The following is a 16,459-nucleotide window of genomic DNA, read 5'->3' as shown; positions in this document are numbered from 1 at the left end:
TTTAATCACTTGATGAAGAAGTGGATAATGGCAAATTGTGTGTGAACATATTATTTTCCATTTACAGTAGCTACATTTCAAAGCTGGATTTTCTTCCTCCCAATTTTGTTAGAATCAGTTAAAAGCAGAGTCCTCTAATATTAGATGTTACACAACATCAGCACAAGAACCAAACTGTCCTGAAGGAGAAAACGGTTTATGATTTGAATTTGAATTTGATTAATGTTTGGTTGTAGTTGGAAATGTGAATAGAAAATCGTCGAAGTTGATTTTTCCTCACGGATAATATGGACACAACCACACCAGGCCCACCTGAAAGCGACCCCTTAAGCGACCCAAGCCACCAAACAGATCTTTGGTGGGCCCCACACAGCTCCCAAGGTCTCCAACACAGAAAAAAAAACCCAAAACGACACTGCCAGATCATAAAACGCAAAATCTAGAGGCAGAAGACTTAACCAATGAAATTTTAGTATTTGATAGAGCAATTCCTGGCCACTACTTCAGATACGTTTTCACTCACACGTGTCGCACGCATGAGACCCACCCTCCAATCCTTAACCAATCGCATACCCACGTGACGTCACGTGCAATCGACCCCATACCATTTCTCTACACATCTTACTCTGTTTCTTTTCCTTTCTCGAATTTTGCTTTGCTGAAGGTCCGTGCTGCTTCTTCGTCTTCTTCGTTTTTTTTACTTGTTGCATGTTTGTTTGTTCCTCTGTTGATCAGTGAAGTGCGAAGCGACACCATTTCGCTCTCAACTTGGTTTGATGGAGTGCGTTTCTCTGTGATCTCAAGGGGAATCCGGCGATGATTGTGTTAATGCTGTGCCTGATGCTTGATTCTAGTTTCGGTTTTGCGAGTTTGTTTCCTCCAATTATATGAGATGTTTGATTGGAACGACGAAGAGGTGTGTACATTTTTTCAACATTTTACTTTTCTTTTGGAATTTTTTAGTTTAATTTTTTTGTTAGTATGTGATTCGGTTTCTAGTGTAATTTTGTTGGTATTAGTAGACCTGCTTAGGTTCTTGTTGTTGAAATGAATTTGATGATTTGTAGTGTGTCAGTGCGTGGTGGTTTGAATATGGAATATTACTGGATTGAGGTGAGGGATGTTGTTTGTTTAGCTGTAAAATTACTTTTCTGTTTGGTTACATGCTTATGTCGTGCAAATATTGGGATGTCGTGGAGGCCTAACCCTTAGCTAGAGATAGGTAGAGAGAGACAGATATTGCTTAATACTTAGTTTGTTTAGATGGCCATAGCGTTCTTTACACTAGTGACTTGGGTGATGACAAAGTCCTGATATGGTCAAATACATGAGACGACCTGTTAGCCTTCTGTAGGAAGAAGCCTTGGAAAGTAAGTCACCATCATGACCATCTAATTTGAGATTTGGATCCAGGGGAGTGGAAGATGGCGTGGCACTAAAAAGACACTGTCATTGTAATCAGGGCACTAAAGCACTTGGCTTACTCATGAGAGCTGCTATTATAAGTGAAATATGCGTATGAAACATGTGATTGCTGGGAAGTTTGACCATAAAATTTCTTAAAGTAATGAAACATGAAACACCGGATGTATAAGTGCTGAGTCCGGAAGTTGGAGCTTGTATGCCACGGAACCTATTTTATGTACAACTTCAAAGGGTCCAATATAACGTAAACCAAGCTTAGAGTGTTTATTTATGCAATGCTACTGAATGTTGCCTGTAGGGCTGCAGTTTAACCAAAGCGAAATCACCAACTTGCAATTGTACATCACGCCTGTGTTTATCAGCTTGTTGCTTCATATAATTCTGGGATTTGAACAAATGTTGTCTTAATTGAGTAAGCAATTGATCCCAGGCTTTCAAATTTTCCTGCAGTGAAAGAGGGTCTGATGGTTGCAACTTATAACGAATAATAGATGGTGGAAGGCGACCAAAAACTGCTTGAAAAGGTGTCATGCCTAAGCTGTGGTGGAAAGAAGTATTGTACCACAATTGAGCCCATGGTAGAAAGGAAACCCATTTTTTTAGATTAGCATAGCTAAAGCAGCGGAGATACATTTCAATAGTCTTGTTATGGTTCTCGGTTTGTCCATCAGATTGTGGGTGATATGAAGAACTCATAGATAAGGTAGTACCTTGAGCTTTGAACAATTGCTTCCAAAAGGCACCCATGAATACTCAATCACGATCAGAAACAATAGATGTCGGAAAGCCATGGATTTTAACAATGTGAGAAATAAAGGCCTCAACAACAGAGTGATTATTAAAGTCTGATTTCATAGGAATGAAATAGCCAAACTTTGAGAATCGATCAATGACCACAAAAATAGTGGTAAAGCCTTGGGACATAGGCAAATGAGTAATAAAATCCATTGCAATCTCTTCCCAAATTTGATGAGGAATGGACATCAGTTGCAGCAGTCCAACAGGAACCACATTAGCAGTCTTTGCTTGTTGGCATACAAGACACTAATTAACAAATTTTCGTATATCATTTCTCATTTTAGGCCAGTAAAAATGTGCAGCAATCTTGGCTAGTGTTCTTCGAAATCCTGCATGCTCCCCAATTTTAGAGTTGTGATATCCTAACATTATCTGTTGTAATAAAGAATCAATACCAGGCAGCACAATGCGGTTTCTTATAAGAAATAAGCCTTCATGAATGGTGTAAGCGGTGGACTGCAGCTTACCCAACAAACAATCCTGATAAAGTTTGAGCTAATTAGCATGTTGTTGCGTGAATTCAATTAACATTTGGGACCAATTGGCAACAGGTTCAGAAAAATCCATCAACCAACTTAGTGAAAAAGCATCTGCGGGAACATTCTCCTTACCAGGACTGTACTGGATGATAAAGTCATAACCTAAAGATTTTGGGAGCCATTATTGTTGTTCAGGTGTGTGTAAAGATTGCTCTAACAACTCGTTTAAACTTTTCTGATCAGTCTTGATAATGAACTTATGGTCGAGAAGGTAATGTTGGAATTTAGCAAGTGTTGTAGCAATAGCATAGAATTCTCTAGTATAATCATCAATGGCAACGCCATGTTGCGAAATTGTGTGGCCCAAATAGTCAATCTTTTCAACACCAGAAGAGCACTTAGAGTGCTTAGCACATAATTGATGCTGTTTCAGGATGTAAAGAACCTTTTCTAAGTGAGTGAGATGATCATGCCATGTAGAGCTATAGATCAAAATATCATCAAAGAAACCTAAGACAAATTTCCTCAAAAAGCCAGCAAAGATGTCATTCATGAGACTTTGAAAAGTCCTTGGGGCATTGGTTAAGCCAAATGGCATAACCAACCACTCATAGTGACCAAAATGTGTCCGGAATGCAATTTTAAAGTGGTATGCAAGATTGAGCAAAATCTGGTGGTAACCCGATCTTAAATCCAATTTGGAAAAGAAGGAAGCTCCATGTAGTTGATCAAGTATTTCATCCACAGTTGGAATTGGAAAGTATCTTTAATCGTAATTGCATTAAAGCCCGGTAATCAGTGCAAACTCTCCATGAACAATCTTTCTTTTCAACTAAAATCATGGTGGAAGAAAAGGGGCTCTTACTAGGTCGAATAAGACCATCCTTCAATAATCCTTTCACCAAGTTTTCAATTCCTTCCTTTTGGCAATGCAGGTATCGGTAGGGTTTAACTTTGACAAGTGGCGACCCCTCAACTAAAATAATGGAATGGTCATGAGATCGGGGAGGAGGAAGTGCAGTAGATGGATCAAAGACCACATGATAATTATGTAATAGGGTAGCTAAATCTCGGTCCAGAGGATCAGAAAGATCCAAAGTGTGACTAGAGTGAGGAGAGTCATTGAGTAACTGCATGTTGTACACCTCCACAATAGAGTCTGTGTTAATCATGCGTCGAATGTGATGAAGTTGGGCGCATTCAGGGGAAACAGTAGGCTCACCCCGTAAGGTGGTAAACTGGTCATTCCACATAAATTTCAACTGTAAAGTATCATAATCAGCTATATGAGGTCCAATGTCTTCAACCAAGTAGTGCCTAAGATTAAATCAACACCTAAAATTGGTAATAAGAATACAGGAATGTGAAATATGTTCCCTTGAGCTTGGACTTTAAGGTCTCGAATAAACCCTTCTGCAGTCATATAATTCCCATTGCCAACCAATACCTTAAATAAGATAGCAAGCTCTATTGGTAATTTCAGAAATTTAGTGTCTTTGGGCTGTAAGAAATTGTTGGAACTGCCCCCATAAATGAGAACTGAAACTGGCATTGTGTTGATATAAGCCATGAAACGAATGGTGCCAACTCCCATTCCTCCTTTCAGAGCTTTTAAGGACAAATGATGATTGTCCACCTCCATACCCTGTAGTTCCTTAGCTGGTTGAGACTCGTAAAGAACAAATTCATCATTTTCTTCAACCTCTAATTGCAACAACATGAATTGTCGATTTAGACATTTTTGATTAAGGCTAAATTTCTCATCACAAAAATAGCATAAGCCTTTTTTCCTAGATAATTGCATCTCAGCAGGACTATTTTCTTAACCCCTGACTATCGGAGTGGAGGTCCTGGTGGTGTAGGTAATAGAAGTGAGATTTGCCACAGGGGAAAATGTGTTTGAAATCATTTCCAGCTTGTTGTGTGTATCTGTCCACCACCAAACAGGACTTGTATTGGTCATTGTTGCTGTCTGGTTTATATTTAAGCCTATATATCCAATGACATCCAATGCAATTTTTGTTGGGATGAAGTGGTGGATGAAGACAACAATTGAATCAAACATTCAAAACCAAACAAAAATTGCATTGTACTTGATACATCTGACATAATCTAACCAATTAGAAGGAGGCAAAACTTAAAACTTTGCACACTACCTGATTTTCATGAGTAGCTAAAAGTTATAACAAGGGAGGAGTGAAGTGATTTGACGATCACTCTAATATCCATTAATCATAACCGTATTAATATTTTCTATGTGATAATACCAAATCAGTTGGGTGTTTTATTGACATACACAATTAGTTGAAATGTTGAGTGTAGTTGTTAGTACAATTTTTGTAAATTTTGTTGTCTTTTTCACTTGCTTTGCACAATACTATTCTTCTTGGTGTCTATTTATGTTACTACTGTCAACATCTAGAGTGTACTTTTGTTAATTTATTTTCAAACTCATCAATAAAAATGTTTAATGATGGATTGTTTTCAGCTAGCTAACATAATATGGGGTGAAGGAGGTGAGAGTGATGATCATATTGTGCCTTATCCAGAGGTAAATGAAGATGTTAGCAACAAGAAAGAATTCAATCAGGAAGCTTCTACAACTAAGCTCACAGAGTTGAAGAGACCAGAGGCTAAAACTGATTTTTATGAAAGAAAGCTTGGAAGCAGTTCCAACCTTGATAATAGTGTAGAATTACCTGTCTCAGGATATGGAACACATGTCTGGCCTAACTTGTCTTTGTCCAGTTCAACTAAAATGGACCAGGGATCTCTTGGTACTGAAGTATCTAAAAATTTAAGAGAACTTGGCAAATTCAGTTCAAGAATTGGTAAAATTGCTATTTTAAGGAATTCTGACCAGAAACCTGTCAATTCATTTTTGTATTTATGTAGGCCCTTATCTATTGATGTTTTTTCTGCTTGTCTCACAAAATAGTAAACATGCAAGATACGTAGTTATTCTTGGCCATTTCTAATTGTACTAATGTTTGACAGAAGAATCTAAACAACATGATGAAAAGGATGCTGAAATTTTCCGAAGTGGTAATGAAGGTAAAGAGCAAGGTGATTTTGTTGATTATGAATGGGCCAACATAGGAAGTTTTGATGACCTTGATCGAATTTTTAGGTAAAGTAAATTTTCTCTGTTGTATTATATAATACATGTGTCTTATAGCATTATGTCACCAATGTATTTAATATCATTTCACTCTTTTTACTTAATTACTGAAGCCTAAAATGGTGTAAACTTTTCTCTCTCCTGTCGTCATATTTATGAAAACTGTGGTAGTATTCATCACTTTTCATAACTGCTCTCACTTTGCTCAATCATACTTTTAGTTCCTTCTATCAAACATGAATCGAAAATTATGAAGGTTCAGCGATAAAGTAATAATTAAAAGTGAAAAAAGGGGATTACATTATGAGTTTTTTTTAACAATTTTACATTTTAAACTAGGATGACTTCATTTTGCCTAAGTTTCAATTTAGAAATCTAGTCACTTGATAGTTTTACACCCCATTGTTTTCTGCATATGGTGCATGTGATGGATAACATCGGAAAGAAGTTTCGTAGTTCTGATTAACAGTGAATATTTTTAGACATACATCTATTCTTACAATTATTAGTCATTTATTTCACAGTGGCATCTATCTGACTGAATATTCTCACAAGTGATGATTTTGCAGCAATGAGGACCCTATATTTGGTCATGTAAGTCTTGATAATTCTAATGACCTTTGGTCCTCCAAAGATGTGAGCAACAATCCAGCACCTTTACCATTGGATACACCAAGTTCTTCTGGTGCTTTGAGGAACGGAACAAATCCTTTGGAAATCAAAGAAGAGTATGTTCAATGTAATGATGACAAATCGTTGGACCTCAGCTATGAGAAGATTGGGATTCCTGCATCCCAAGTTTTACAAAATTCGTGCGCAATCCCAGCTAATGAGGGAAATGATGGAGTTAGAAGCAAGCCTACAGAAAAGGAACATCAGGTATGCCAATTTTCCCAATGATAAAATCTTTTTATTATTTATCTATTTGTAAAGTGGACTAAATGAATAATTGTTTCACTTTTCTTCTTTAGACAATATGGTCAATAGTAATTTATTGTAATATAGTTGGTGTTTGAGGAAAAGGGCAAAAGTGGGACCCTTGGGACAATTTATGAAGGAAATAGAAGTTGGATTAAGTTTACAGGGAAACCTTTGCAGGGAGTGAATCCTTTATGTTGGATGCATTTGCAACGGACAATCTTGTTTTTCTTTTACACAAATGAATATGCAACGGGGAAGCTTCTACATCAATAGGTTCCTCCATTTGTTTGCCTATGGCAACTCATGCTTAGACCATGTAAATCTGATTATCGATTCGCTATAAAACCAAGGTACATTGTATACAACAAAGGGGTTGTTGTGAAGCTAAATATTAGGAGTTAAAAACAGAAAAGAATCCCTGAACATTAACTAAACTAGATCTTATAAAAAGAGAACAATGTTTTCTCTCAATAATTAACCATTCCTTTATTATTAGGATTTGTTGAGAAGTGGATTTAAGTCTAACTGAACCTCACAAAATCGGCTTGTAAGGTGAGGTTTGCATCTTACTTATATTCTATTAAATGGTCTTATCTCTTGTCGATGTGGGACTTCCAACACATCCTCTCACGCCGAGGTATATACATCTTGTATGTGGGACTAGAAATGAGTGATCCAATAGTGGTCCGAGATAACGGGTGGAATTATATGCCCAAAAAATAGAAATATTGTTAGGATAGACTGTTTTTTTAACTATGGCTCTGATACCATGTTAAGAAGTGGACTTTAAGCCTAACTCAATCTCACAAAACTGGCTTGTAAGGTGAGGTTTGCACCCAACTTAATATATTATGAAATTGCCTTATCTCTAATCGATGTAGGATTTCTAATAGGATTAAAATAATCCAATTATTTCAGAACCATTTAAACAAAATCAAACAATCCCCCTCAATCTGATGAATAGATGTCAATCATTCCCAGCCTGTAATTATTTGAATCAAATTCTGACTTTAGTAATGACTTTGCAAACATATTAGCTTCGTGTCACTTGGTTGGCACATAGTGTTGGTTGAAAGTTCCTGGTCCAATTTGACTTTATGTAGTTCAGGTCAATCCTCACATTCTTCATTCTATCACATTGAACAGGCCTGATAGCTGGTTTGCTATCAATGTAGAACTTATAGGAGCTTCAAGTGGAATAAATTGATCTTATAGTAACCTATATATTGAAATAAGCTCATAGACATTGCTAGGAACCAACAATTGAAGAGAGAGAAAACTTTATTGAATAGCTTGAAAAGAGCAAGAAATAAGACTCTCCTCCATGGGTTTCACTTTCACATAGCGCCACTGCTCAAATTACACTAAAAAAAAATGTGAATCACTTCTATCTTTCTTACCTTATTTATATCTAACTAGTCCCTCTAACCAACTAACCCACTAATATTCTAACCATCTCAATAAATTGTTTCTTATAACATAACAATACACCTTCCTCCTAAAATCAACATTATCATTATTGTTGAAATTGTGGATTCCAAGTTCATCTTCATCTCCTTGATCTTCACTTGCCCTCCTTGGGAATGAGAATCCACTTGCTACTACACCCAAACTCAAGTTCAATGACTTAGGTGGTGGTGAGGACAAAGGTTGAATATGTTTAATAATAATCATTAAGAATCCTCAAAACCTTCCTTTTGTCTTTCCAGCAAACTTATAGTCATAGATGCAACAAAGATTATTGATAAAAGATAACCCAAAAAATTTGCATTTGAATTTTCTAAAACCATTGATGCCCCACCTATCGGAGGTGGTTGAATCTTCATCTTGTTTCTTGAGTAAGCCTACTACCTAGTCATCTAGTAGAAAACGAACTTCGTGCACCCACATTCTTTACAATTCGCAACATCGTAAGTAGTGTTGGTCAAAATCCATGGTTGTTGGGCGTGGTGGCGCTGGGTGCAACTCCCTGGTGGCGTTGAGTGCAGTTTCTCGGCGGGACTATGTTGCTTCTTATTTTATCTTTCATCTCTCTCAAGAGCACTTTACCTTCTTCACCAAGTAGGGTGACTTAGCTTCTTGTAACATTAAGAGTTGTCCAAATTTGCTTTTTCTATGATGAAGTTTTAGATAATTCATCTGTGCACCTTTCAAAGACGATTTATAAGCTTTTTCTATCTTCAGTTGCACCAGCACACATTTAAATGTCCAAAGAACATCTATGTTGTTATGTAATATCTGTAAAAGTTAGCTCATAGACTATATCATCTAGTGCACTTCATTTGTCTAAAACACTTATCATCTAACATGGCTTAAAAAGCTGATTTTAACATATATTTTTATTCAAAGCTCATTTTACCCCATTTGGAGAAATCCTACTTAAAACACTATATTTAAACATAATTACTATAAACAAAGCTAAGATTAGACCATGTATGAGTGCACAAAACGCACTCATAAATGCCTTTGTTAGGAGCAACTTTTGAGATATCCATACAAGATGTGCCAAGAGAAATATTAGGAGTACCAACAGTATCATTATGAGACGGTTCTCATATGAAAGAGACAAAATATGACTCAAGAGATTCAAAAGACCCAACTTCAAAAGAACCTTCCCCCTGAAGTTGAGGATATATGTAAAAAGATTTAGTTTCATCAAAAGTGACACCCATGGAGGTAATAAACTTTTGACTCGGGGGATGGTTACAATGATATCCTTTTTATTAGATGCATAATCAAGGAATATGCATTTAACAACTCTAGGATCTAATTTTTCACGAATTTAGTTTCATCAAAAGTGACACCCATGGAAGTAATAAACTTTTGACTCGGAGGATGGTTACAACGATATCCTTTTTATTAGATGCATAACCAAGGAATATGCATTTAATAACTCTAGAATCTAATTTTCCACGAATTTAGTTTCCTCAAAAGTGACACCCATGGAGGTAATAAACTTTTGACTCGGAGGATGGTTACAACAATATCCTTTTTATTAGATGCATAACCAAGGAATATGCATTTAACAACTCTAGAATCTAATTTTCCATGAATCTGACTATGTATATGGACAGACACAACACATCCAAACACTTAACTATAAAGACTAGAGACAAAAGGAACGGATGGAAATAAGAAGATTGTTATTCAATTGATTCATTTGAATCAATGCATTAGCCTCTGTATATAAAGAACTCTAACACTAAAATAAAGTGATCTCTAGAATCTTCTAACACTAATATTCTACCAACTTCTAGTAATGCAATTAACATCCTATTTACTACAATTTTCTTTGAATTTCATCCTCATATGTTTTGTTAAATCTTAGGTTACAATAGTGAAATTTTTCTTCAAGGCAAGACTGGGGCAGATTCTCAGGATACCAAACACAAATTCTTAGAGTATTGAGTAAAAGAGAAAAATTAATTATAATTACTCTAAAGTTTACAAAATGAATGTAATTTATCAATTTAAGTAATATATTTTGTTACTAACTTTGATCACAAATGTTCCCTTCAGCAACTATCAATATTGGTAATAAAATATTTATTGTGTATATTGCATAATTTGTGTTTAAAATGATATTATTTAGAGAAGTAAAAGATAATTACATCAAGCCGTTATAACAAAGTTGGGATTGATTAGCATCTTTGATCCAACTTAAAGGGGGTGTGTTGATAATCATGTATTTTGTTCTTTTGCTCAGCAGTGTTGATAATCATGTGTAATTTGTGTTCAAAAGGTATGTCCTTTACCGTATGTACTAGGGTTAGTGATAGTCACCATGTTGCTGTTGGAATGGACAACTGCTAGTTGTAAATGATACATGGGCAAATGACCCTTAGTTCATTTATATTATTGGTTTCATCTATAAGTGCACCGTACCAACATTCCTTGTTTGATATGTCTAGTCTTGTCACTTGTGAACTAATTTGGTTGTTTGGTTTCTATACCTTCTCATTTTGGCAATATAAATTTTGTTATGTCGAAAAACAAGTTACATTATTCAGGAGTTTATAGAGTAGTGGATATTGTTAGGAATCCAAGTGTGAGTCTAAGTCCCACATTGACCAGAAATGAGAAAGTAGAGCACTATATAAGAATAAAGACCCATAAATCCATTGCCTTAAGGTTTTGGGTTAAGAGTGGTGTCAATATCTTATGTGGTTAGGCTCAGATCTCATTGGTGTTGTTCTCCCCAGTGAAACCCCCTCTTAAAAACCTGACAAGTGGTATCAGAGCTGATGGTTAAAACCGGCTTAAACGAGTGCAGTATGGTCCTAGTATCAAAAGTCTTCCTGACAAAGGTCCCAGGTAAGAGTTCCAGGTAAGCGTGAAAAGGGCAGAAAATGAGTACTCGTGGAGTACTCGTGGTTGGGCAGCTTCCGCTGGAGGGGGAGTGTACCAATGTGGTTGAAGGGACTCACCCTTGAGGGGGAGATTGTTAGGAATCCAAGTGTGAGTCTAAGTCCCACATTGACCAGAAATGAGAAAGTAGAGCACTATATAAGAATAAAGACCCATAAATCCATTGCCTTAAGGTTTTGGGTTAAGAGTGGTGTCAATATCTTATGTGGTTAGGCTCAGATCTCATTGGTGTTGTTCTCCCCAGTGAAACCCCCTCTGTAAAACCTGACAGATATTTGTCTTGGTTCTAGGTTGAGGAAATTTGAAATATGCAATTTAGCTTCTTTAGAAAGCACCGGTTCTTTCCCTGATGGATATCTTTTTTGCTTAAACATTTTTGTGTTTAGAATTGTACTTATATTTGTCCTTTGGTGTATTTTTATTCTGATTAGATGTGTATGTCTATCATACATGGCTAAATCCCGTTGGCATAATTATGTGCTACAGCTCTAGCAGAAGATTTATACGTGTTTCCTTCTCAAAGTCAAGTAAGTATCTGATCTCTTTCATTTCATATATATGCAGGTTTTTAGGCAAAAGAATCTTCTGAAAACTCGGAAAAAATCACAGGTAAAACAACAGGAGAATAACTTGCAAGATTTTTATGGTAATTGGTCTCCTTCAGCAGCACCAGCAAGACAATTTGAAAATGAATTATCACCATCTGTCATACAATCTTCTCCCTCTCCAATTCTTGGTCAACAAAATCAGATCCAAGGAGCTGAAACCTTATTTCAGAATATTGTAAATCCATATGTGTCTTCTTCTGTGTATGAGAACCTTACTAGTACATATCCTGCTATGCCAATGCTGTCGCAGACTCTGTCAGGTGATCTTAGGCAGCAGCCTGTGCTTTCTGGGTACGAAGTGTCTCCTGGTATAGTGAATCCTGTGAAAAATTCTGTGGACTCAGTCAAACCTCAAATCATGACTCCTCAGGAGAAAATTGAAAAATTGAGGAGGCGGCAGCAAATGCAGGCAATGATTGCTATTCAGAAACAACGGCAACAATTGGGCCATCAAGTCCCTAGTAATACCAAATCAAGCACCCAGAAATGCCCTCCAGACATCCAAAGTCATCTCAGTGACGGGACTGACGAAGATCTAAGAATTCTTCCTGCTCCAGATCCACCTATTGAACAAGATGATTCTAATACAATGTCAGTGGCAGTTGGAAATGATTTTGTTGAAGACACCATATTGTGCCAGCTTCAGGATATTATATCAAAGGTATGGTTGAATTGATACTAGCTAATATTATAATATATTTAATTGTTTCCTTGTATACTAATCTTGATATGGCTACAATGCCGAGGCAAACTTTTTCTACAGTTGGACCTCAAAATAAGACTCTGCATCAGAGATAGTTTGTTCCGGTTGGCACAAAGTGCAACTCAAAGGCATTATGCTAGTGATACTAGCAGTACAAACAAAAGTAGCAGAGACCAACTTGAAGTTGTAGCAAGAGAAGAAAGCAATACACAAAATAGGTAGGAAAGCTACCAAATGCACTACAACTTTAAAGGCCATTACTTTTGCTTTTACAAAGAGCACTTATTATGAATTCAGTATCATTCCATCATGATTCATCAAAAGCAGTATACGAGGAAAATGCCGTAGGTTTATGTGAAAATTTCTGGTGTTACCGAGTTCTATGTTTTTCCTTTTACCTCACTAATGGACAGATGGACAAATTTAAACACAGAAAAAGTTGGGAGTACATTATAAGTAAGCTATCTGGTGCTTGAGTTTCTTGCTATTATAGCCTTGGAAGTTCAAATCTTCATCTATGGTGAAGTAGAAAAGTACAAAACATTGTAGACACAAATATTTTGGTTAAATTACACCAACCCTAGCAGAGAATTTCGTTCAAACCATTACAATATCTGTCACAAGCCCAAGCCTAATTCCCCTAAAGCCTATTTTCATTAAAAACAACCAAGTAAATTGAAATAATCATCAATGCAAGTTGGAAAGATTCGTTGGAGGTAGAGGTGCATAGTAGGAGGTTAATAGGAGATTTGGTATGTTGGTGGAAGGGTCGCACCATAGAAAGGGAGGCATGACCACAGCTAATATGGGTTGGTAGTCATTTGTAGAACTCTTCATGCGAAGAGGGCAAACTGCAGCAGAAAAAAATAGGGGAAAGGGAAAGAATACCAAAGCTCTTGAATTTAGATTCTTGGCTCTTGCAATCCAGCTAGAGGATCATGTTCTTTGAAATTGGAAATCGCTATCCTCTTCATCCAAGATTAACACTTCTGCTATTTGACCCTGCCTATGTTTAAGTATTTTTTTTTTTTTGGGTGGTGGGATCCCATCTTCAACTGATTTTTAATCTCTATCACATTTGTCCTGGTTTAGACCCTCCAATGTCCATTGTACAAGAAGAATTTTTATGTAGCCTATGAAACTCTTGTTTTTTTTCTTGATTTTTGAGATTTTACTCACAGGAAACCATGTTTGCTAGCCACCTTCTAGGATTCCATTGGGAACTATACCTGGAGTATTGCTTATTCATGTGCAGGAGTTGTTTCACTCATGTCTAGGAAGTGTGGCACTTTTATTCATAAATAGTAGTTAAAGGTTAGACCAAGTAAACATCAATTCGTGGAGTAGGGCTTCATTTCACAGTTTTCCTTATTTGATATTTCAGTATTATCTCCAAACTGCAGTATAACTATAAGCATGTTTATCTTGTAAAAAAGCAATGAATTTTAGAACCGTCATTGTTTTTACTGTATCAACCATGATCTCAAGTAGGTTGATTGTACTTTAAAGATGCTATGTTGCTAACTATTTTTACTGTATGAACTATGTTGGTATTACAGATATGCCAGGATGCCAGATGTTGAAACAGAGACGAATCCCATTGATAGAACCGTAGCCCATTTACTTTTTCATAGTCCTATGGAGCTAACCCAGAACTATTCTGACAAGCTTGAGTCACCTGTTTCTACTAAGGTGCAAAGTGAAAGCAAAGCAGCTAACCTGGTGAACTTTCCCATGAGTTGCTTACCAGATGAGGACTCGAAAAACAATCAACAACTTTCTCACCTTGAGCTGAAGAATTCCTGGTTTGATACCCAGTCTATGGATCAAATTAGAAACAGTCCCTGCGTAGACACTTCTGAGAATGCATCCAACACACAGGAACTTGAAGCCTCTCAATGAAGAAGAAAGAGGGCTCTCCAGATATTTGAGGGTAAATGCTTCCTTATTTCTTTCAATTATATATGTATTTACTGGTAATTCAAATGTTTTATTTTATTGTCAGCCACTCAGATCATAAGCAAGCACAATTATGGCTGTAGAATCCTGGGAACCAGTTTCATGGTTATCATATTATTATCGTTTCTTCTGTTTCAAAACATGACGGAGTATGTATATCTGTATCCGACCATACTTAAGGTCGCGAGTGCTATGTTGTTTCGTTCATAACTGCAACAAAATGTTTCGCACTCAGATGTTAAATTTAAGTCTTTGACTGACTGACTTAACCAGGCCTTAAAGTTTGTGTCGTATTTCTGTATGTACTGTCACCATTTGAAATTGAGTCATAAACTTGCGATATTTTATTTGAATTTAAGTTTTTCACCGTTTCTTTCAAAACACTAACCGAGACATATCAAGCCATAATATTTGTATTCATTTTAATTAAATTTTCAGGTTGACTGGCAGTCTTATATGGGACAGTTTACTCGGTTAGTCTCCCCATTTCCCTTTGATTGTATTTCAAGTCGATGCTTATATTTTGCAATGCTTTTTGAAGGCAAAGTAGATTGTTAGTGGCATTTTGATAGTCCACTCAATACGTGCTGTAAGATTAATTACCTGATTTCAGTAAACTATTTTCGTCCTTGCCTGCAGCTTGAGTGCATGATATAAGCTAAAAAAAAAAGTCATCTATTTAATTCTCAGATTTTTTGTTTGTTACCGCTTTTTATTTTGTCTGATGTTGAAGACTGTTCAGGTTCTTAATATGAAAGAAATAGATTATGGGGAGATAAGGGCGATGAGGAGAGGGGACATGGTTAGGATTGCGCAACCAATCTATAACCTTCCACGGTCTTACTGAGGGTTGCTTCTACATGTTTCTTTTTATTTAAAACTCTTTTTCTTTTTTCCCTATAGAATAGGGAAAAGATTTCTATACAAATAATAAATACCTGAAGCATAGTAAGATATATCAGGTTTCTTCCTGCACCTCCCTTTTTTCTCCCAACACCCCATAAAACACTTAATTCCCGAAATACTCCTCTACTCGGTCCCTCACCCCCTCACCCCTCACTGTTTGCCGGCGAAGAATGATGGCGGCGCTGCAAGCACGATAAATGGTCCATGTTTAGAGATGGTGTAGGCAACGAAATCAAGAAACACATGACTATATGGCAACTATGGTGACGAAGAGTTGAAAAGGTGGCGCAAAAACACAGGACTAGGACCCACATTTTGCATGTGAATATTACAGAACATGGAACTTTTGCAAATGAACATTACAAAAGTTAGATCGAATCAACGACGAGAGGAAATTTAGGAAGAATGTTATCCTCTACAAAATTCACAGTAAGGAAGGTAAGATTATCGTCAAAGGAGATTGTCATAGAGGTCTAGAAAATATAAGACAAGAAAGTTGTTGACAAAAAGGTTGGTGGGAATTTTTCCCAAAGAAATTGAAAAATTATAAAATAATATAATTATACCATTATTTCAATCATTCTTAGATCATCATATTACACTATTAAAAAAATTAAAATAAATAAATAGATAATTTAAAGGTGATAAAAGTGATGGGTTAAAAATAAAAAAAAAAAATTGATCAAAATATCACTGTCTTTTTTAAAATATTACATTATAAATTATTTTAATAAAATCTTCATGTTTATTTAATATGAACTTATTTAAAAAATTATAAATTATAAAATAATAAATTTTAAGTGGTAAAGATTAAATAAAACGGCAGGCAAGATAACACTTCAATCATTGAGTTATCGGTACAGAAAAATCATAACACTGAAAGTATGGAGTTAATCAAAACATCATCTCATTAACAGAAACATGTGACATAGAAACTTAATTAAAAAATTTTAAATTTTTGAGAACTCAATATAATACAAAAATATAAAGACTCATTTTTAAAATCAAAAGATCTGAATGAAATAACTATATATAAAAGTTAAAATTAATATTCTTCGATTATAAATATTTTTAATAATTATTAAAGTGTATTCAAGACACACTAAAAAAAGTCATATAAGAAAATAGATCAAATGATTTAAGACAGCTTCTTTTAATTATTACTTTCAAT

At 35.8% G+C, this 16,459-nt stretch overlaps 1 protein-coding gene across 7 annotated transcripts; it reads left to right on the top strand.

Annotated features, from left to right (window-relative positions):
- The first annotated feature begins 560 nt into the window (after positions 1-560).
- On the top strand, positions 561-15,020 carry LOC114194175 (protein LNK2-like). Of its 7 annotated transcripts, none has more exons than XM_028084295.1 (9): positions 561-916; positions 1,876-1,949; positions 5,191-5,533; positions 5,703-5,832; positions 6,393-6,702; positions 11,677-12,381; positions 12,484-12,641; positions 13,983-14,356; positions 14,429-14,735. In XM_028084295.1, the coding sequence occupies exons 2-8, from the start codon at positions 1,917-1,919 to the stop codon at positions 14,323-14,325; spliced, it is 2,022 nt and encodes a 673-aa protein (XP_027940096.1). In that variant the 5' UTR covers positions 561-916; positions 1,876-1,916; the 3' UTR covers positions 14,326-14,356; positions 14,429-14,735. The 7 variants fall into 7 exon arrangements, with proteins under 7 accessions (XP_027940096.1, XP_027940087.1, XP_027940080.1 ...); XM_028084286.1 differs by lacking the exon at positions 14,429-14,735 and adding an exon at positions 14,821-15,020 and having other exon boundaries at positions 565-916; positions 5,700-5,832; XM_028084279.1 differs by having other exon boundaries at positions 565-916; positions 5,700-5,832; positions 14,437-14,735.
- The last annotated feature ends 1,439 nt before the right edge of the window (positions 15,021-16,459 follow it).

Source organism: Vigna unguiculata, chromosome 1 (genome assembly GCF_004118075.2).
Source record: "Vigna unguiculata cultivar IT97K-499-35 chromosome 1, ASM411807v1, whole genome shotgun sequence".
Taxonomy (NCBI): Eukaryota; Viridiplantae; Streptophyta; class Magnoliopsida; order Fabales; family Fabaceae; genus Vigna; species Vigna unguiculata.
The sequence above is the reverse complement of the archived record's forward strand: the minus strand, read 5'-3'. Positions and strand labels throughout refer to the sequence as shown.